This window comes from Coregonus lavaretus, assembly GCF_964263955.1.
Source record: "Coregonus lavaretus genome assembly, chromosome: 39".
In the NCBI taxonomy this organism is placed as follows: domain Eukaryota; kingdom Metazoa; phylum Chordata; class Actinopteri; order Salmoniformes; family Salmonidae; genus Coregonus; species Coregonus lavaretus.
Window position 1 is genome coordinate 4,368,924 of NC_140026.1, and position 17,100 is coordinate 4,386,023.

Below are 17,100 nucleotides of genomic sequence, written 5' to 3' on the forward strand. Positions count from 1 at the left end.
TCGAGTCATGCGCAGACACCAGGACCACCTCCGCCTCCGCTATGACAAAGACAAGTGTCACGTTCGTTCATGAACGGGTCAAACCAAGGCGCAGCGTGATATGCATACATGTTTATTTTACTTATAAACACAACGACAAAACAAGAAACGAAACGTGAAGTCCACGGTACACAAACAACATACCTAACACGGAACAAGATCCCACAACCCACTAGTGCCAATAGGCTGCCTAAGTATGGTCCCCAATCAGAGACAACGAGCGACAGCTGCCTCTGATTGGGAACCACACCGGCCAACATACGAAACTGAAGAGAATGTCATATGGTCAGATGAAACCAAAATAGAACTTGTTGGTAAAAACTCAACTCGTCGTGTTTGGAGGACAAAGAATGCTGAGTTGCATCCAAAGAACACCATACCTACTGTGAAGCATGGGGGTGGAAACATCATGCTTTGGGGCTGTTTTTCTGCAAAGGGACCAGGACAACTGATCCATGTAAAGGAAAGAATGAATGGGGCCATGTATTGTGAGATTTTGAGTGAAAACCTCCTTCCATCAGCAAGGGCATTGAAGATGAAACGTGGCTGGGTCTTTCAGCATGACAATGATCCCAAACACACCACCCGGGCAACGAAGGAGTGGCTTCGTAAGAAGCATTTCAAGATCCTGGAGTGGCCTAGCCAGTCTCCAGATCTCAACCCCATAGAAAATCTTTGGAGGGAGTTGAAAGTCTGTGTTGCCCAGCGACAGCCCCAAAACATCACTGCTCTAGAGGAGATCTGCATGGAGAAATGGGCCAAAATACCAGCAACAGTGTGTGAAAACCTTGTGAAGACTTACAGAAAACGTTTGACCTGTGTCATTGCCAACAAAGGGTATATAACAAAGTATTGAGAAACTTTTGTTATTGACCAAATACTTATTTTCCACCATAATTAGCAAATAAATTCATAAAAAATCCTACAATGTGAATAGCTGGCTTTTTTTTCTCATTTTGTCTGTCATAGTTGACGTGTACCTATGATGCAAATTACAGGCCTCTCTCATCTTTTTAAGTGCACAATTGGTGGCTGACTAAATACTTCCCCCCCCCCCACTGTAACAGGGTAGGGGCCGGGTGGGCATTCCGCCTCGGAGGCGGATCTGGCTCAGGGCGTGACGACCACTTACTCTCCGCCTCCCTGTTGCGCCCCTGGTCTGGTCTGGACCTCGGCGCGCTGCTTCCCCTCTCCTTCCTCCCACGAAGTACCAAGCCCTGTCTGGACCCTGGTGGAGCGGCAGGTAGCTTAGTGGGTAAGAGCGTTGTGCCAGTAACCGAAAGGTCGCTGGTTCTAATCCCAGAGCCGACTAGGTGAAAAATCTGTCGATGTGCCCTAGAGCAAGGCACTTAACCCTAATTGCTCCTGTAAGTCGCTCTGGATAAGAGCGTCTGCTAAATGACTAAAAATGTAAATGTAAATGGTGTGGGAGACCCCGAACCTGGAGAGGGGCTGACGTCTGGGTCTGGACTGGAACCGCTGATTGGAGCTGGACCCGACGACGGTGGATCGAACTGCTCTGGCTCCGGAGTGGAGCTGCTGACCGGAGCTGGACTGGACCCCGGTGGAGCGGAATACTCTGGCTCCGGAGTGGAGCAGCTGACCGGAGCTGAACTGGGCACCGGTGGAGTGGACTGCTCTGGCTCCGGAGTGGATCCGCTGAGTCAGGGCGTGACAACAAGATCATGTTTTCAGACGGAACAGCTGTGGGTGGTAGTATACAAGTTGAAACCCCACAGGAAACAGTATCTGAGGAACAGGGGCATTCAGTGGTTCCAGCAGAGGGTGATGGACATTCTCTCACAAACATCCAACCCGCTCCTGTGCCCTCAGACCCAGCTCCACTGGGACATGCCTTACCTGTGTCTCGTGGCACACCAGGAGTACTGCGCAGATCACAACGTAGTCACAAGCCTCCTGAAAGACTAACTCTGTAGTTGAGACTGAGAGACTCGTGGTGTTAGTGTTTGTTTGGAGCAGCAGACCTAGTTGTTTACATTTACAGTTACACCAGCAGAAGTTCTACAGTGTTGTGAAGTAAAGAAAAGAAAACACTGATGTGGTTTACTTGTTAACCTTATGTTTTCCTTACAGGGGGGATTTAAATTGAGGGGGGAGAAGTGTTATTGTGTGGACGCTATATAAATAATTACATTGAATATGTGTTGTACTTACCTGCAGTATAGTATGATTGCTATTCATGTGTGCATGGTTATTATTGCCATTGACCGTGACCTTTCCCCTTTGATGATGTCATCACCAAGAGTCAGATCTGTACAATGTGATTCTACCACAGGTTGAGTGGGCTGTATCGTTCTACTGTTTTGGTACCGTTTGTACATGGCTGTACACTTTTTATTTCTTGGGTTGAAAGTAAAGGAAAGTATTATTGAAATGCGTGTGGACATTCCTTGTCAAGTTACTACAGTTATAATATTGTATTTTTTTTTATTTGTATTTTTTGGATGTAATAATTCATGTGTAGCATTGTTATAATCATGTATTTTCTTTAGATGTTTTTTTCTGGAAGTAATAATTCATGTTAATTAATAATTATCTTTGTTGTTGTTAGTTGATTTGGTTAATCAAATAACAAACAGATGCATTACATAATAGATCAACATCCCAATGACATAGCTGTGATCTAGCCTTTTGAGGGCCCTAAGCGAGATTTTGTTCTGTATCTATGGACGCAACCCAGTCGTTCGTTCTAAATGTTCTATTATGATACTGGCTGGCAATGTTCTTATCACTCGCTTACTAGCTAGCCAACTACGGCTAATTTACAGTCACATTAAACAGTGCAGCCAGAATAATAACAAAGTAGCAGCATTTGCATTTGTTTAAGCTGTTTTCTAGTGACATTTATTTGGATACATCCATAACAATGAGCTAATGATGCACAATTTCACCTGGCATAGAAAATGTGCTCTCTCATCAGGACACTGTTGTTCAGAGGAGCTAGCCAACAACACCGCTAACACAATAACTTCAAACTGAAGCTGGAAAGACTGCAAACTAGCTGCACTTTGCTTCGATTGACCTGTTTTCTATTGACATTTATTTGTATATATCCATAAAAATTATGCTGATTCATGATTTTGACTGGCTGAGAAAAGCTGCCTGCCTGTCTCATCTCGACTCCCGACCTCTACACGTTCATTATTATGGGACAGCTAGAGATCGAATTTCAATACTGATTTTTTTTTTCAAATGTCAGACAGATCAAATCAAATTGTATTTGTCACACACACGTGTTTAGCAGATGTTATTGCGGGTGTAGCTTCTAGCTCCAACAGTGGAGTAATATCTAACAATTTCACAACATATACCCACGTCGTGATGTGACTTTCATTATTGTGATGACTATTATTTATCCAATAATTACCTACTATGTTTAATTGTTACTAGATTAAATTAATCATGTAACAATTAACTCATTAGGAATTTCGGGCACCACGGGAAATGTTGTTTAACGAGTTACCGTTTCCCGAATGAACTCTAAAGATATCTAGATATCTCTTATCATTTAACAATCATTTATTAATAATTTACCTCATATCAGTCTCATTCTGAAAGTCGTAGGCTCTTTAAGTCTGCACGAACCCGGGTCTTACTGATTATTCAGTACCACACAAATTGATTTAATCATTTATTTACTAACTAATTAAAAATGATAACACAAGATACAAACACATACACGGTATAGGTCGGGATTAGAAACTTAATACAATGAAAATGGGTCCCTAGCGAACGAATACAATATGACACTTGTTACAAAAGATGGAGAGAGAGAGAGAGAGAGAGAGAGAGAGAGAGAGAGAGAGAGAGAAACACTTGGATACACATGGACCTAAGCTCATAGTAATCATAATACTTTGCCAGAACTGTCGCCCGTTTGGTAAGAAGTAATGCATGTATTTACGCGTTTGTCTTCGTCGTCTCTGTTGGACCCAGGCCTTCGTGGGAAGGGTCGATTGGGCCTTCTCTTTCCGGATGGCCTTTTAGATGTAAGGCTCAGATGTAAGGCTCAGATTGTCCACAAGAGGTCAGAATGTCCTTCTTCTTAGTTGTCTGTTTACTTTCACTCGTTCTGGAAGTGGTCTTCTGAGGACGACTAATCAGCCGTGTCGATGATCCCCTGTGGGGTGATGAGAGCAGTGTAGTAGACGATGGCTTGAAGAGAGTAACAGGATGGTCCCACTTAAATTCACCTTCTTAAATACAGTCCTTAGAACAGCTACTCAGCCGTAACATTGATTGTTAGTGGAGGCAACTTTGTCGTCTTCACCTCGAGTTGATTTTCAGGGTCGGACCAATATGGACAACAGCTGCAGCTTGAGGTCCGTCTAGTCTGATCTGATAATTCTTATCTCAGTCTTTTATGCACTCTGGTAAAGAGGGGCGTTTCCGTCATACGGACACGCTCTCTGAGCTCCCTTGGGCGTGGCTAGTTACGAGGCAAAAGTATTATCATCACTATGATTTTGTTAGAAAGCTAAATTCCCATTCCTATCTTCATGAAAACATTGTCTTCCTCCTTGATATTTTCTACACAAGGTAAAGGATGTAAGCCTGATATACACAGTGTAAAAGCTCTTCAAGTCACAATGTTTTCGTCAAAACGCCTTTATACCATTTTTAATGACATCACAAAATATACATTAATTTTCCATATTCCATTTCTCATCATTCCCAATGTTTGGATGTTGAAATATATTGTCCCAATGTTCATTGTTGGATGTTGAAGTTTTTGGGTGGCAAAAGTCTCTGAAACAAAGGACATTCCTTTCACCATACTACAGGGCCAGAGATAGATTCTCCTATCTCAAATTTATGTCAGTATTAAGGTGTCAAGACCGGCAAACCGGTCTGGTATATCAAGAAGCTGATTAAATGGTATGATAATTACACAGGTGCAACAATGCCACAGATGTCTCAAGTTTTGAGGGAGCATGCAATTGGCATGCTGACTGCAGGAATGTCCACCAGAGCTGTTGCCAGAGAATGTAATGTTAATTTCTCTACCATAAACCGCCTCCAATGTTGTTTTAAAGAATTTGGCAGTACATCTAACCCGCCTCTCAACCACAGACCATGTGTAACCACGCCAGCCCAGGACCTTCACATCCTGTTTCTTCACCTGCGGGATCGTCTGAGACCAGACACCCAGAGAGCTGATGAAACTGTGGGTTTGCACAACCGAAGATGTTCTGCACAAACTGTCAGAAACCGTCTCAGGGAAGCTCATCTGCATGCTCGTCGTCCTCACTGGGGTCTTGACCTGGGTGCAGTTCTGCGTCGTAACTGACTTCAGTGGGCAAATACTCACATTCGATGGCCACTGGCATGCTGGATAAGTGTGCTCTTCACAGATGAATCCCCGTTTCAACTGTAGCGGGCAGATAGCAGACAGCATGTATGGCGTTGTGTGGGAGAGCGGTTTGCTGATGACAATGTTGTGAACAGAGTGCTCCATGGTGGCGGTGCATTTTATCGATGGCAATTTGAATGCACAGAGATACCAAGACGAGATCCTGAGGCCCCATTGTCGTGCCATTCATCCTCCGCCATCACCTCATGTTTCAGCAAGATAATGCACAGCCCCATGTCGCAAGGATCTGTAGACAATTCCTGGAAGCTGAAAATGTCCCAATTCTTCCATGGCCTGCATACTCACCAGACATGTCACCCATTTAGCATATTTGGGATGCTCTAGATCGACGTGTACGACAGCGTGTTCCAGTTCCCGCCAATATCCAGCAACTTTGCACAGCCATTGAAGAAGAGTGGGACAACATTCCACAGGCCACAATAAACAGCATGATCAACTCTATGTGAAGGAGATGTGTCGCGCTGCATGAGGAAAATGGTGGTCACACCCGTTACTGACTAGTTTTCTGATCCACGCCCCTACCTTTTTTTAAAGGTATCTGTGACCAACAAATGCATATCTGTATTCCAAGTCATTTGAAATCCATAGATCAGGGCCTAATGAATTTATTTAAATTGATTGAATTCCTTATATGAGACTTGTTTCAAGAAACTAGGCGTATGTCGTGGGTCACAACTTCAAAGGAGAGCCATTTGAACGTAAACTTAAAAAAATAATCATAATCATAATAATTTGCCACCATATCATCATTTTCACTAAACTATGAAAAAAGAAAAATATATACTGAAGAAAAAAAAAATTATATATATATATATATTGACAAGCAGCTACATAAAGTGCAATCGGGAAGTATTCAGACCCTTTCCCCATTATTTTGTTGAAGCACCTTAGGCAGCGATTACCACCTTGAGTCTTCTTGGGTATGAGGCCACAAGCTTGGCACATCTATATTTGGGGAGTTTCTCCCATTCTTCTCTGCAGATCCTCTCAAGCTCTGTCAGGTTGGATGGGAAGCTTTGCCGCACAGCTATTTTCAGGTCTCTCCAAAGATGTTAGATCGGGTTCAAGTCCGGGCTCTAGCTGGGCCACTCAAGGACATTCAGAGATTCTTGTCCCAAAGCCACTCCTGTGTTGTCTTGGCAGTGTACTTAGGGCCGTTGTCCTGTTGGAAGGTGAACCTTCACCCCAGTCTGAGGTCATATGCGCTCTGGAGCAGGTTTTCATCAAGGATCTCTCTGCTCCATTTATTTTTCCCTCAATAGTGACTAGTCTCCCAGTCCCTGCCGCTGAAAAACATCCCCACAGCATTATGCTGCCACCACCATGCTTCACCGTTGGGATAGTGCCAGGTTTCCTCCAGATGTGACGCTTGGCATTCAGGCCAAAGAATTCAATCTTGGTTTCATCAGACCAGAGAATCTTGTTTCTCATGGTCTGAGAGTCTTTAGGTGCCTATTGTCAAACTCCAAGTGGGCTGTCATGTGCCTTTTACTGAGGAGTGGCTTCCATCTGGCCACTCTACCATAAAGGCCTGATTGGTGAAGTGCTGCAGAGATGGTTGTCCTTCTGGAAGGTTCTCCCATTTCTACAGAGGAACTCTGGAGCTCTGTCAGAATGACCATCAGCTTCTTGGTCACTTCCCTGACCAAAGCCCTTCTCCCCCGATTGCTCAGTTTGGCCAGCTCTAGGAAGCGTCTTGGTGGTTCCAAACTTCTTCCATTTAAGAATGATGGAGGCCACTGTGTTCTTGGGGACCTTCAATGCTGCAGAAATGCTTTGGTACCCTTCCCCAGATCTGTTCCTCAACACAATCCTGTCTCTGAACTCTACGGACAATTCCTTCGACCTCATGGCTTTGTTTTTGCTCTGACATGCACTGTCAACTGTGGGACCTTATATAGACAGGTGTGTGCCTTTTTAAATCATGTCCAATCAATTGAATTTACCACAGGTGAACTCCAATCAAGTTGTAGAAACATCTCAAGGATGATCAATGGAAAGAGGATGCACCTGAGCTCAATTATGATTCTCATAACAAAGGGTGTGAAAACGTATGTAAATAAGGTATTTCTGTTTTTTAGTTTTCATAAATTGCAAAAAAGAAATTGAATAAGGCTGTAACGTAACAAAATGTGGAAAGAGTCAAGGGGTCTGAATACTTTCCGAATGCGCTGTATGTTGAACAATCAGCTATTCTACAGTGGTATAGAACTGACTGGTGTCTAAATGGTTATTAGTCAGGTGTTGAAAACCACTTTACCATCACTCAACGATTTCAGGTATATCTCAGCTACTTAGAGTTACTGTACCCTACGGCCTGCTTGGTCATAAAGACCCATAGCTTCACTGTAGACAGTACTAGCTGCTTTCTCTGCTGCCTCCTGTACTGTCTCTGCCTCCTCTGCTACAGTAGCTCCTACTATCCCTCCTCTTACCGCTCCTGCTGTTGCTCTTGCACCTATGCGTACCCATGCTCCTATGCCTATACCTGAAACCATTCCCATTAGCGCCCCTGTCTCTCCTGCAAGCACTGGTCCTGCCGCTGTCTCCATGACTGTTTGCACTGTTTTCATTGAAGCTGCCATCTGACGTTTACCTAAATGAACCAGTGGATTTGTAGCGAGTGTGAGTGGGATCCCTGACCCCAGTGCCACCCCAAGGAACGCTCCTACCACTACACCTGCTGTAATCCCTGAGAGTTTGATCAGGCATTTCTTCCACACACTTTCTTTAGCCTGTTTTCCCATCTCTTCCTCTGACATCTGGTCCTTTGACTCCTTTCTAAGACTTTCTATCTCTGCCTGTATTTCTCTCTCTGCCTCTTGGAGCATCTCGTTGGTGTAGAACCGTCCTCTGTTCTCTCTCACCATCTTCTCTATGGTGTTGAGTAGCTCTGCTACTTGGTACTGGTTGCTGTGCTGACCCTGCTGACTGGTGTTCCAGTATTTGTTGTCGATTACGTGATAGCGGCCTCCACATTTCTCCACAAGCTTGTTCAGTTCAGCATTCTGTTGGACAAACTTCTCAATGGTCAAACCATTGAGTTGTTCACCATGAGTGAAGAGGACTGTGGCATATTTGAAGGCCTCTGGTGAAAAATATTTCTCAATATTCGCTACGGCTTCTTTCTCGTGGACTGTGTACCGTTCCACTTTCAGTACAATGAGAAAGGCATGCGGCCCCGGAGCACACTCTGTTATACATTTGACTATTATAGGTTTCAGCTCCTCTTCAGTTATGTCAGTGTCAAATAATCCAGGTGTGTCAATCAAGGTGATGTTTCTTCCTTTGATGTTCTTGGTCTGCGCTTTACATATCTGTGTTGCGGAAGTGGAGTTACTGTCCGCAAGGAACACATCGCCTTGTCCGAAGATTGTGTTTCCAGCACTGCTTTTACCTCCTCCGGTTTTCCCCAGCAGCACAATCCTGATGTCTATAGGTAGGGTTCATAATTATACCTTGGAATAGTTTAATCATAACGTAATAATGTATTTGATCTAAAGGTGGGCATGAAGTGTTATAACTCACCTTGCTCTGGACGAGTGGCCATTCTGGGCAAAGCATTCTGGGCAGTCTGAAAAGCCTGTAGATTAGAGCAAACGATACAACTGTAATGAAGGACTGTAATTGTAATTATTACAACAAATTTGTAATTTGTAATTTATGACTCAGTATTATATAATGGCTTCAGAGACTCTGCAACGTGATTGGCTGAAACATATTGAAGTGAATAGGCATTTTGTGAAATGATTTGAGACCTTTAAAAGTCTCAGCTCACCTTGGTAGAATCTCTGTCATTAGGATGGACGATGATGTGGACAAGGAAGGGACTTTTGCTCGCTCGATTCTGTTCATACCGATGGACCTCTTCTAGCAGAACCCGCGTTGCCACGTTCTGAGGAAACCGGAGAACCACACCAGTTTCAACTACAGGGAAGGCAACGGAACAGAAGCCCCGGTTCTCACAAGAGGTCAGGATTTTCCTCACACCTTGCCTCAGAACCTGAGAGAGGACCAGAGGTTAAGGGTTAATGGAGGTTCAAAGGTCATAACACACACACACAAGGGGACACACTTGTACTGCTGGTCCTTGGGGGTTGTTGTCCCATTGTGCACAGCTGAGGAAGAAGACACGGCCAGAGCTGAGACCAGTCAGTCCCTCCACCAGGACATTGTCACCAGGTGCAGTCTGTCCCCCTGATTCCCTCAGAAACGCTTTCATCAGTCCCGGTCCAGCTGCCTCCGACAAGACATTACCAACACGGGAGGAGAGAGGGTCACTACCAACCATGGGGGACACCAGGGCATCCACCTTCAGAGAGACACACAGAGAAGAGGAAAGAAAGAGATAAAGAAAGAAAGAAAAAGGGTAACAGAAAAAGGAAGAGAAAGTGTAAAAGAGAACGGGAACATTGAGTCAGTATGAAGTAAACATAATTCACAGAATGTTGTTGAATCAAGAATATGGCCATGTCAGTGTCTCTCTCTCACCTGCTGCTTCTCTATGGTTCCCTGGATGATCTCCACCTGGACACAGACCTCTGGAGCCGCTGCTCCCCTGGTGGAGGCAGAAGTGGTGTCTCTCTGAGGAGCATGTGTAGTGGTAGTGGTGGTGGTGCTAGACTCTCCCTCCCACCCAGAAAACTCCCTCTTCCCCTGAAACAGCCTATCACAGGCCTCCTGCATGGCTTTCACTGCCTCTCCACTCACATCAATCAGAGTGACCTTGGTAAGGATGTGCTGTTCCCTCCCAAAGTCCCTCACTGCAGAGACTATGGCCTCAGAGCACACCTTCAGAGGAACGCCGAATATCCCTGAGCTGATGCAGGGCATGGCCAGGGTCTGGAGCTCCAGGGTCTCTGCCAGATCCAGGGCTGCCTTTACTGTCTTCTCCAGCAGAGGGCGCTCATTCCCACCTACGCTGCCCCCTACTGGTCCCACCGCATGCAGCAGCATCTTACAAGGCAGATTCCCTCCTGTGGTCTCTACCACTGTACCTGTGGGTACTCTCCCTATCTGCCTAACCAGATCCCTGCTGGCCCGCTGTACCTCAGGTCCCCCCGCCCGGCTCAGAGCTGCAGCCACACCCCCAGCGTGATCCAGATCCTCATTGGCTGTGTTCACCAGCGCGTCCGCCCGTTCCTTGGTGATGTCACCCTGACAAACCACTACCTGCAGTCCCCCATGGAGGTGATAGCTGGTGGCTGCGACCGTCTCCTCACGTCTTGGTCCGGGGCCTGCTTCACCAACTACGCCACCATTGTTCTGGTCCATCAGAAAGGCCCCGATCTCCTCACTCAGCTCCTGAACCTGCTTCAGGTGGCCCAGCAGCTGCACTCTACACCCAGGACCATAACTGGCTACCACCCTGTGTCTGCTCTGGTTCATCTCCTTCACCTTCTTCTCAAGCTTAGACTTCAGTTCAGCCGGGAGGGCAGGACAGTTGGGCAAGTCGATCTTCTCCTCCCCAAACTCCCCCAGCAGAACCTTCTCAGCCTGGTCCAGTTTATAGGAGGAGATGGCGAACAGGCGGAGCTCTGTGTCCCCCAGCTCTACTTTCACATGGCGTCCCAACCCCAGCAGGCTGCTCAGATGCTCAGGCCTCCCATACTCCTGCCTCAAGAAGGACAGGAGGTGGAGGGACACCTCAGGCACCACCCGCTCCAGCACCAGAGAGATCTTATCTGTAACTAACTGTCTGGCTGTCCGGACTTCACTTGCTGAACCCTCCAGCACCAGCTGAGCTGAGTCACCGCGCGTCACTCTCACTCCAGGAACAGCCTCAACTAGATCCTTCTCTATAACTTCCCCTAGAAGACGGAGCTTGGCCTGTCCCAGACGACAAGTGGTGCTGATCTTCTCCTGCTTCCCTGAGCTCAGACCCTGAGCCTGGAAGGCCTCCAGCTCCTTCAGTTTGGCCTGTACCTCGGCCCCCTCCCCAACCACCACCGCAAACCCTGCCTCGCAGTAAACCCTAACATCCTCAGAACCTAGGGTACTTCTCTGCAGCAGAGTCTGGAGCTTACATGCGTCTACCTCATAGTGGCATTGGTACCGCTCATGGAGATGTTTGAACAGTTTCTCTACCTGTGCCTTCCATGGTCCCACCCCAACCCCGACTCCATCTCCACATGAATAAGCTTGGCCTGAGCCTCTGACCACTGCCCTCTCGTCCTCTGGGTGGAGATGGACAGAGCAGCTCAAAGAGGCCAGCTGCTGCTGCAGGCCTTTTCCAGCCCCAGGGCTCTCCTTCAGGTAGCGCAGGAGGTAGGAGTCTAGATGGAGTTCATGCTCTAGGTCACCAGGTGGCGATGTCTGGACTGGGAAGGAGGGACGTAATGGGAGGAGTTGGTGACTCTACAGTCAGAAAAGAAAGGTATAAGTCCTGGATAATTCTACTGTTAATGATTATTATGTCTGGATTTATCTACATTTATTATTGATTTATTATTGTAGTTCGACCGTACAGCTGCGTCTGGATGATCTGATACATCAAAAAAAAAAAACTGGTTTGGCATTTGTCCATTTAGTTTAGTACAGATTTGTTTTGCTAAAATGTATGTTCTTGTCATTCCACAAATTGTAAATTATTATGTTACTTATTACAATATAACATACACCAAACATGCAATAAAATCAGTGCAGACTATTTTGGCCTCATTTGAAGGGATATTATAGTGATTACCTGACTGGCAGATCCACGATGTATGACTAAGCTATGTGTTTACTGGGATGCAAATACAACAACAGTGCATTGACGTCTGTGTACTTTGACCTCATGTTAGGGAAAATAAATGTCTTATCCAACAGGTTATGTGACTCAGCCTGTACTCTATACTGTAGTTGTGTCTGTATAGTCTGGCCTCACCTCCTGACTGCTGACTGGAGAGGTTGTTGTGGGTGGAGGCTCCAGGCTGCCTCTCAGAGTGAGGGAGAGAGGTCCCCCAGGCATCTCCAACACATGATTAGGTTTCTGAAGTACCCTCTCCTGGACTGGAAGAGTTACAGAGTCATAATGAGTTGTTGTTGTTTTGTTGTTGTCATGTAGTATTAGTAGTAGTAGTAGCAGTAAGAACAATAACAACAACATAAATAATTATAATATTTTTTTACTGCATTAATTAAGCCTTTTGCATTTAGTCCAGGACTTGAAGAGTTAAAGGCTACATAAACTAGAGGAGTTGTGCTGTAATCTCTAAAGTAATACACTGTATGTACATCTATAATGTTCTTAATTAATCATGAAAGTTATTAAAATAAAAATGTTATTTCCTTTTAAATTGATAAAGTACTGTAGAGTTAATACATATAATGAAAAGCCAAAGGAATGCATTTGTGCATACCTGTCTGCATACCTGTAGCCTGGCTATGTGAAAGTTAAATTTACTCCAAAACCAGATTTATTTGCTGAATGTCAGTCATCACTAGTTACCACAGCCACAAAGTCATAAACCCTGCCTATTACTACAATTTATTTTCTTAATTAAAATATTATTTCAAACCTAAAAATAACCTTAAACCTAACCTTAACCACACTGCTAACCGTATGCCAAACCCTAACCTAAAATCAAGACCAAAAAGCACTTTTTTCCCTAAGTATTTTTATGATAGCCAATTCCGACTTTGTGGCTGTGGTAACTAGTGAAAACCGCACGTCTGACAAACATTCTGATTTCGCAAATCCTCCTTGAGGTTTAAATATGATTGTCTTACCCAAATGTAGGCCTATTCAAATGATAAATTGTAATCAAATAGGCCATAGAATAAATCATATATTGAACAAACTAACTTTAACTTATGAACAGACATTGGCAAGAGCGCATGGTAAAAAATAAATAAAATAGGCATTCAATATCCTATCACTTCGCCTAAACATTTTCATACCTTTCGGGTAAATAAACGCAACCTTGTAAACGTTGTCACCAACTGATTCTACTGGTCCACAATCTCCGCCACCGGATTTACGGCGAATTTCAAAGTACTTTTTTATCTTCTCTTTCTGTGATGGGTCCAGAGTCTGGCACTCGAAGAAAACAGGGTATTTGTAAACTTCCATTTTATAACGTAGCCTAGCAATTAGTCAGTCGATCGAGGAGAATAACTACACTGCTGCCACAACATACACCCATGCTTGGCCACGAATTCCTATTATTTGATCAGATTTACATAACTTCATGAACTATAGAGGTCGCCTATGATTGGTTCAGATGTAGTCCGTCCTGAACGTCCGGAAAAACAACTTCTGTGTATGCACGGTGCTCGTTGAGGGGATTCGGTTAATCTGTCCCGGTCACCCAGGTATGCCTCTTTTGCACCGGGTGAAAGTTTGTTGCATTCGTTTTGAAACAGGGCTGCCTCATGGCCCGGTTCAAAGCCTACAGAGATGTCGGCTCAAAACAAAAGTGGTGTAATTAAGCATGCTGGGTAATGAGTAGGATTTTTTGTTTTTACATGCAAAAGTGATAGCTCTTTTAAAAAAAACTTTATCTGCCTTTCCAATAAAAACTAGTTTGAAAATTGAAATACATATTTCAAGGAAAATAGATGTTTTATGTTTCTGGATGATGCACGACGTTGCAATGTTGACAACATGACCAAGTGACAGAGATTACTAAACGATTTGAAGCACTTTTGTTGGTTCAAATCGGCTCAACCAGCAAAAGTGCTTCAAATCGCCAGTGACGTCATCCGCTCACATTGATGAGCTCACGTGAGAACCATAAACTGTAGGGCAGGGATCATCAACTAGATTCAGCTGCGGTCTGATTTCCGGAACATAATTACATATAATTTGTAGACTGCAAAATGACCTTTGACTAAGACATAATCATTTCAAACCTTGCTTACGTTTGTATATGATCACATGTCTCCCTACAGTGCGTGGGAATACTTGGGAACAGATTTCTGAAGTTAAAATCACTTGGAGCTGATTTCCTGGTATTTTTTACAGTCTTTTATGTCCAACAATAAAATATGATAATAATATATCATCTTTTTTTTGGCTCAGGAAACATAATTATTTGTATGTAGCCTACAAGGTATGACCTAGTGTGGTAGGATGGCTAATGTTTTACTATTCTTCCAGGCACCTTTATTTCTAAGGGTGTAGTTATTCACCTGCCGCGTTCAATCAGCTAGCAAGTCAGAAATGTTTGATTTCCCACTAGCACCTGAATTCAGCAATAATAATAGTAAAACATTTGCCATCCTACCACACTAGGTCATACCTTTATGTAGTGCACTGGCAGGGCACTGTGTTGTACTTCCAAATAAAACCACCTGCGGGCCAAATTTTTACCATTGGCTATACTGTGGGCGTGTATGTAGGCTACATAAAAGTAATTATTGCTGAATTCAGGTGCTAGTGGGAAATCAGACATTTCTGACTTGCTAGCTGATTGAACGCAGCACGTGTATAACTACACCCTTAGAAATAAAGGTGCCTGGAAGAACCTTTCCAGTTCAAAAAGGTTTTGTTGTGACTTCACCTTAACATTAATCTGAGGACTGTTATTTATCTAATCAACTAACAGTGTTTAATTGTTACCCGATAAAATGTATAATGTAACAATTAACTAATTAGGATCTGGGGCACCATAGAGCGGTTCTTTAAAGCGTGACCATCTCCCAAATTAAACTCTAAAAGGTCTTTACCTATCACATCTATAAACAGTCAACTTATTAATCATAACCTCGTATCATATCATCATTCTGACAGTCGTATCTGCAAAAACCCGAGCCTTACTTATGATTCAGCACTGCACAAATTTGTTTAATTATTAATTTACTAGCTAATTAAATGGAAACACAGGATAAACACACACACACTGTATCGGTTATTGACTGGAAACTTAATACGATGAAAACAGGTATCACGACTTCCTCCGAATCTCTCCTTGTTCGGGCAGGCTTCGGCGTTCGTCGTCACCGGCCTTCTAGCCACTGCCGCTCCTCATCTCATCATTCCATTTGTTTTGTCTTGTTTATTACACACACCTGGTTCATATCCCCTCATCAGTACCTGTATCAGTGTTCCCTCTGCCCCCTTGTCTTTGTGTGTGATTGTTTATTGTAGAGGAGATTATAGCTCGGTGGAGCTAGTTTCTATTGTGTATCGCTGGGTTATTCACCTGTTTGCCTTATTTTCCCCAGTCCACCGTTTGTCCACACTGGTGTGTATTACGCATTGCTGCGTACCTCTGTTTATTGATTAAACCATTTATTCCGTGATTTCCTCTCCTGCGTCTGACTCCGTCCATCATCACCCGCACAGTTCCCTAGCGGAATGACAACAGCATTGATGCATGTTAAGGAAAAGAGGAAGAGGGAAAGAGACACTTAACATTACCACATTCGTAAAACTACTCTCTTCTATAGTAACCATATACTTTGCACACAAACCGCCGCCCTCTTTGAGTAAGAAATCATGAATGTATTTACGTGAAATGCCTGTTTCGCCATGTATCTCTCTCGGTGGACTGTACCGTCCTGGAAAGGGAGGTGAGCCTTCTCGCTGCACGCTTGTAAGGCTCTGATTGTCCAAAAAGGTTCCAACAAGTCTTCTACTGTTGTTCTCTTCTTCGTAGTTGTCCGGTCTGCAATGACTTGTTTTATTTATTTTTATTTCACCTTTATTTAACCAGGTAAACCAGTTGAGAACAAGTTCTCATTTACAACTGCGACCTGGCCAAGATAAAGCAAAGCAGTGCGATAAAAACAACAACACAGAGTTACATATGGGGTAAAACAAAACAAAGTCAAAAAAATACAACAGAAATACATATATATATACAGTGTGTGCAAATTTAGCAAGTGTTACGTGAATTATTTAACAAACTATTTTAGTGTCTCTGTGCGTCTCCCAAAAGGTTGTAAGTCTTTTGGGATTTAAGTAACGCCCAGAGTCCCGGTCTGCATGGTCAGAGATATTTATTCATTGAGAATTCTGCCATCACAATTTCAGAGTCCATCTTTTATACTCATACGTCATACAAAAAGAAATCCCTTCCCTCTGTAGGCGGGCTGTAGTTTTCCACTCTAAAACTGCTCTACTGACCTTCAGTTCACACACACACACATATACACACATGCATACACACATACATACACACACACACACACACATATCCTACTCCCTGCTTTACTCAGTTATTGCCGTTCTCACAATATTCTGCACCATGTTTTCATAAGTTTCTCCCCTCCCTAAATTGGGAGGCCTCTTTATCTTAGTTTCTCAGTTGTCTTTGTTGTCTGGCCTGACTCTTACTCACATTGCTAAATAATGGCTCAATGCCATAGCCTTTACTGGTCCTACACTCACACATTATACACAGTTTCAGGGTGTAATAATTAGTCATTAATAATTAATCTATCAATTCCACCCTTTGACTAAATATTACACACATACAAAATATATGTTGTTATAGAAATGAATCACACTCATTGAAGTATATAAGTTGGTTTGCATATTAAAACATTACAGGTTCATCAGGGTTACCCCATGATTAAAAGCATAACGTTACTTTTTAGCAATGGTAACTAGTACATCATACTTAAAACGAGACTTTAATACACAAAAGATCATTACAATAACTTTTAAACTAGAGATTTATAGTTCTAGGAAAACATCCAGTCTCAAATTATCTGGATCGTCGTCGTCCTCCACC

The 17,100-nt window shown here is 43.7% G+C and overlaps 2 protein-coding genes across 2 annotated transcripts; both read right to left on the bottom strand.

Annotated features, from left to right (window-relative positions):
• Positions 1-1,839: 1,839 nt before the first annotated feature.
• LOC311112655 (GTPase IMAP family member 9-like) lies at positions 1,840-9,013 on the bottom strand (the record flags this gene model as incomplete). The annotated part of the gene is made up of 3 exons (XM_084155797.1): positions 8,963-9,013; positions 8,160-8,867; positions 1,840-1,925 (listed from the first exon to the last, which is right to left on the bottom strand). The coding sequence occupies exons 1-3, from the start codon at positions 8,982-8,984 to the stop codon at positions 1,840-1,842; spliced, it is 816 nt and encodes a 271-aa protein (XP_084011923.1). The 5' UTR covers positions 8,985-9,013.
• Positions 9,014-9,203: 190 nt separating this feature from the next.
• Positions 9,204-13,490, bottom strand: LOC311112656 (uncharacterized protein; the record flags this gene model as incomplete). The annotated part of the gene is made up of 5 exons (XM_084155798.1): positions 9,204-9,437; positions 9,510-9,746; positions 9,926-11,791; positions 12,303-12,427; positions 13,319-13,490. 5 exons carry the CDS (start codon positions 13,488-13,490, stop codon positions 9,204-9,206), a joined length of 2,634 nt encoding a protein of 877 aa, XP_084011924.1.
• Positions 13,491-17,100: the final 3,610 nt, after the last annotated feature.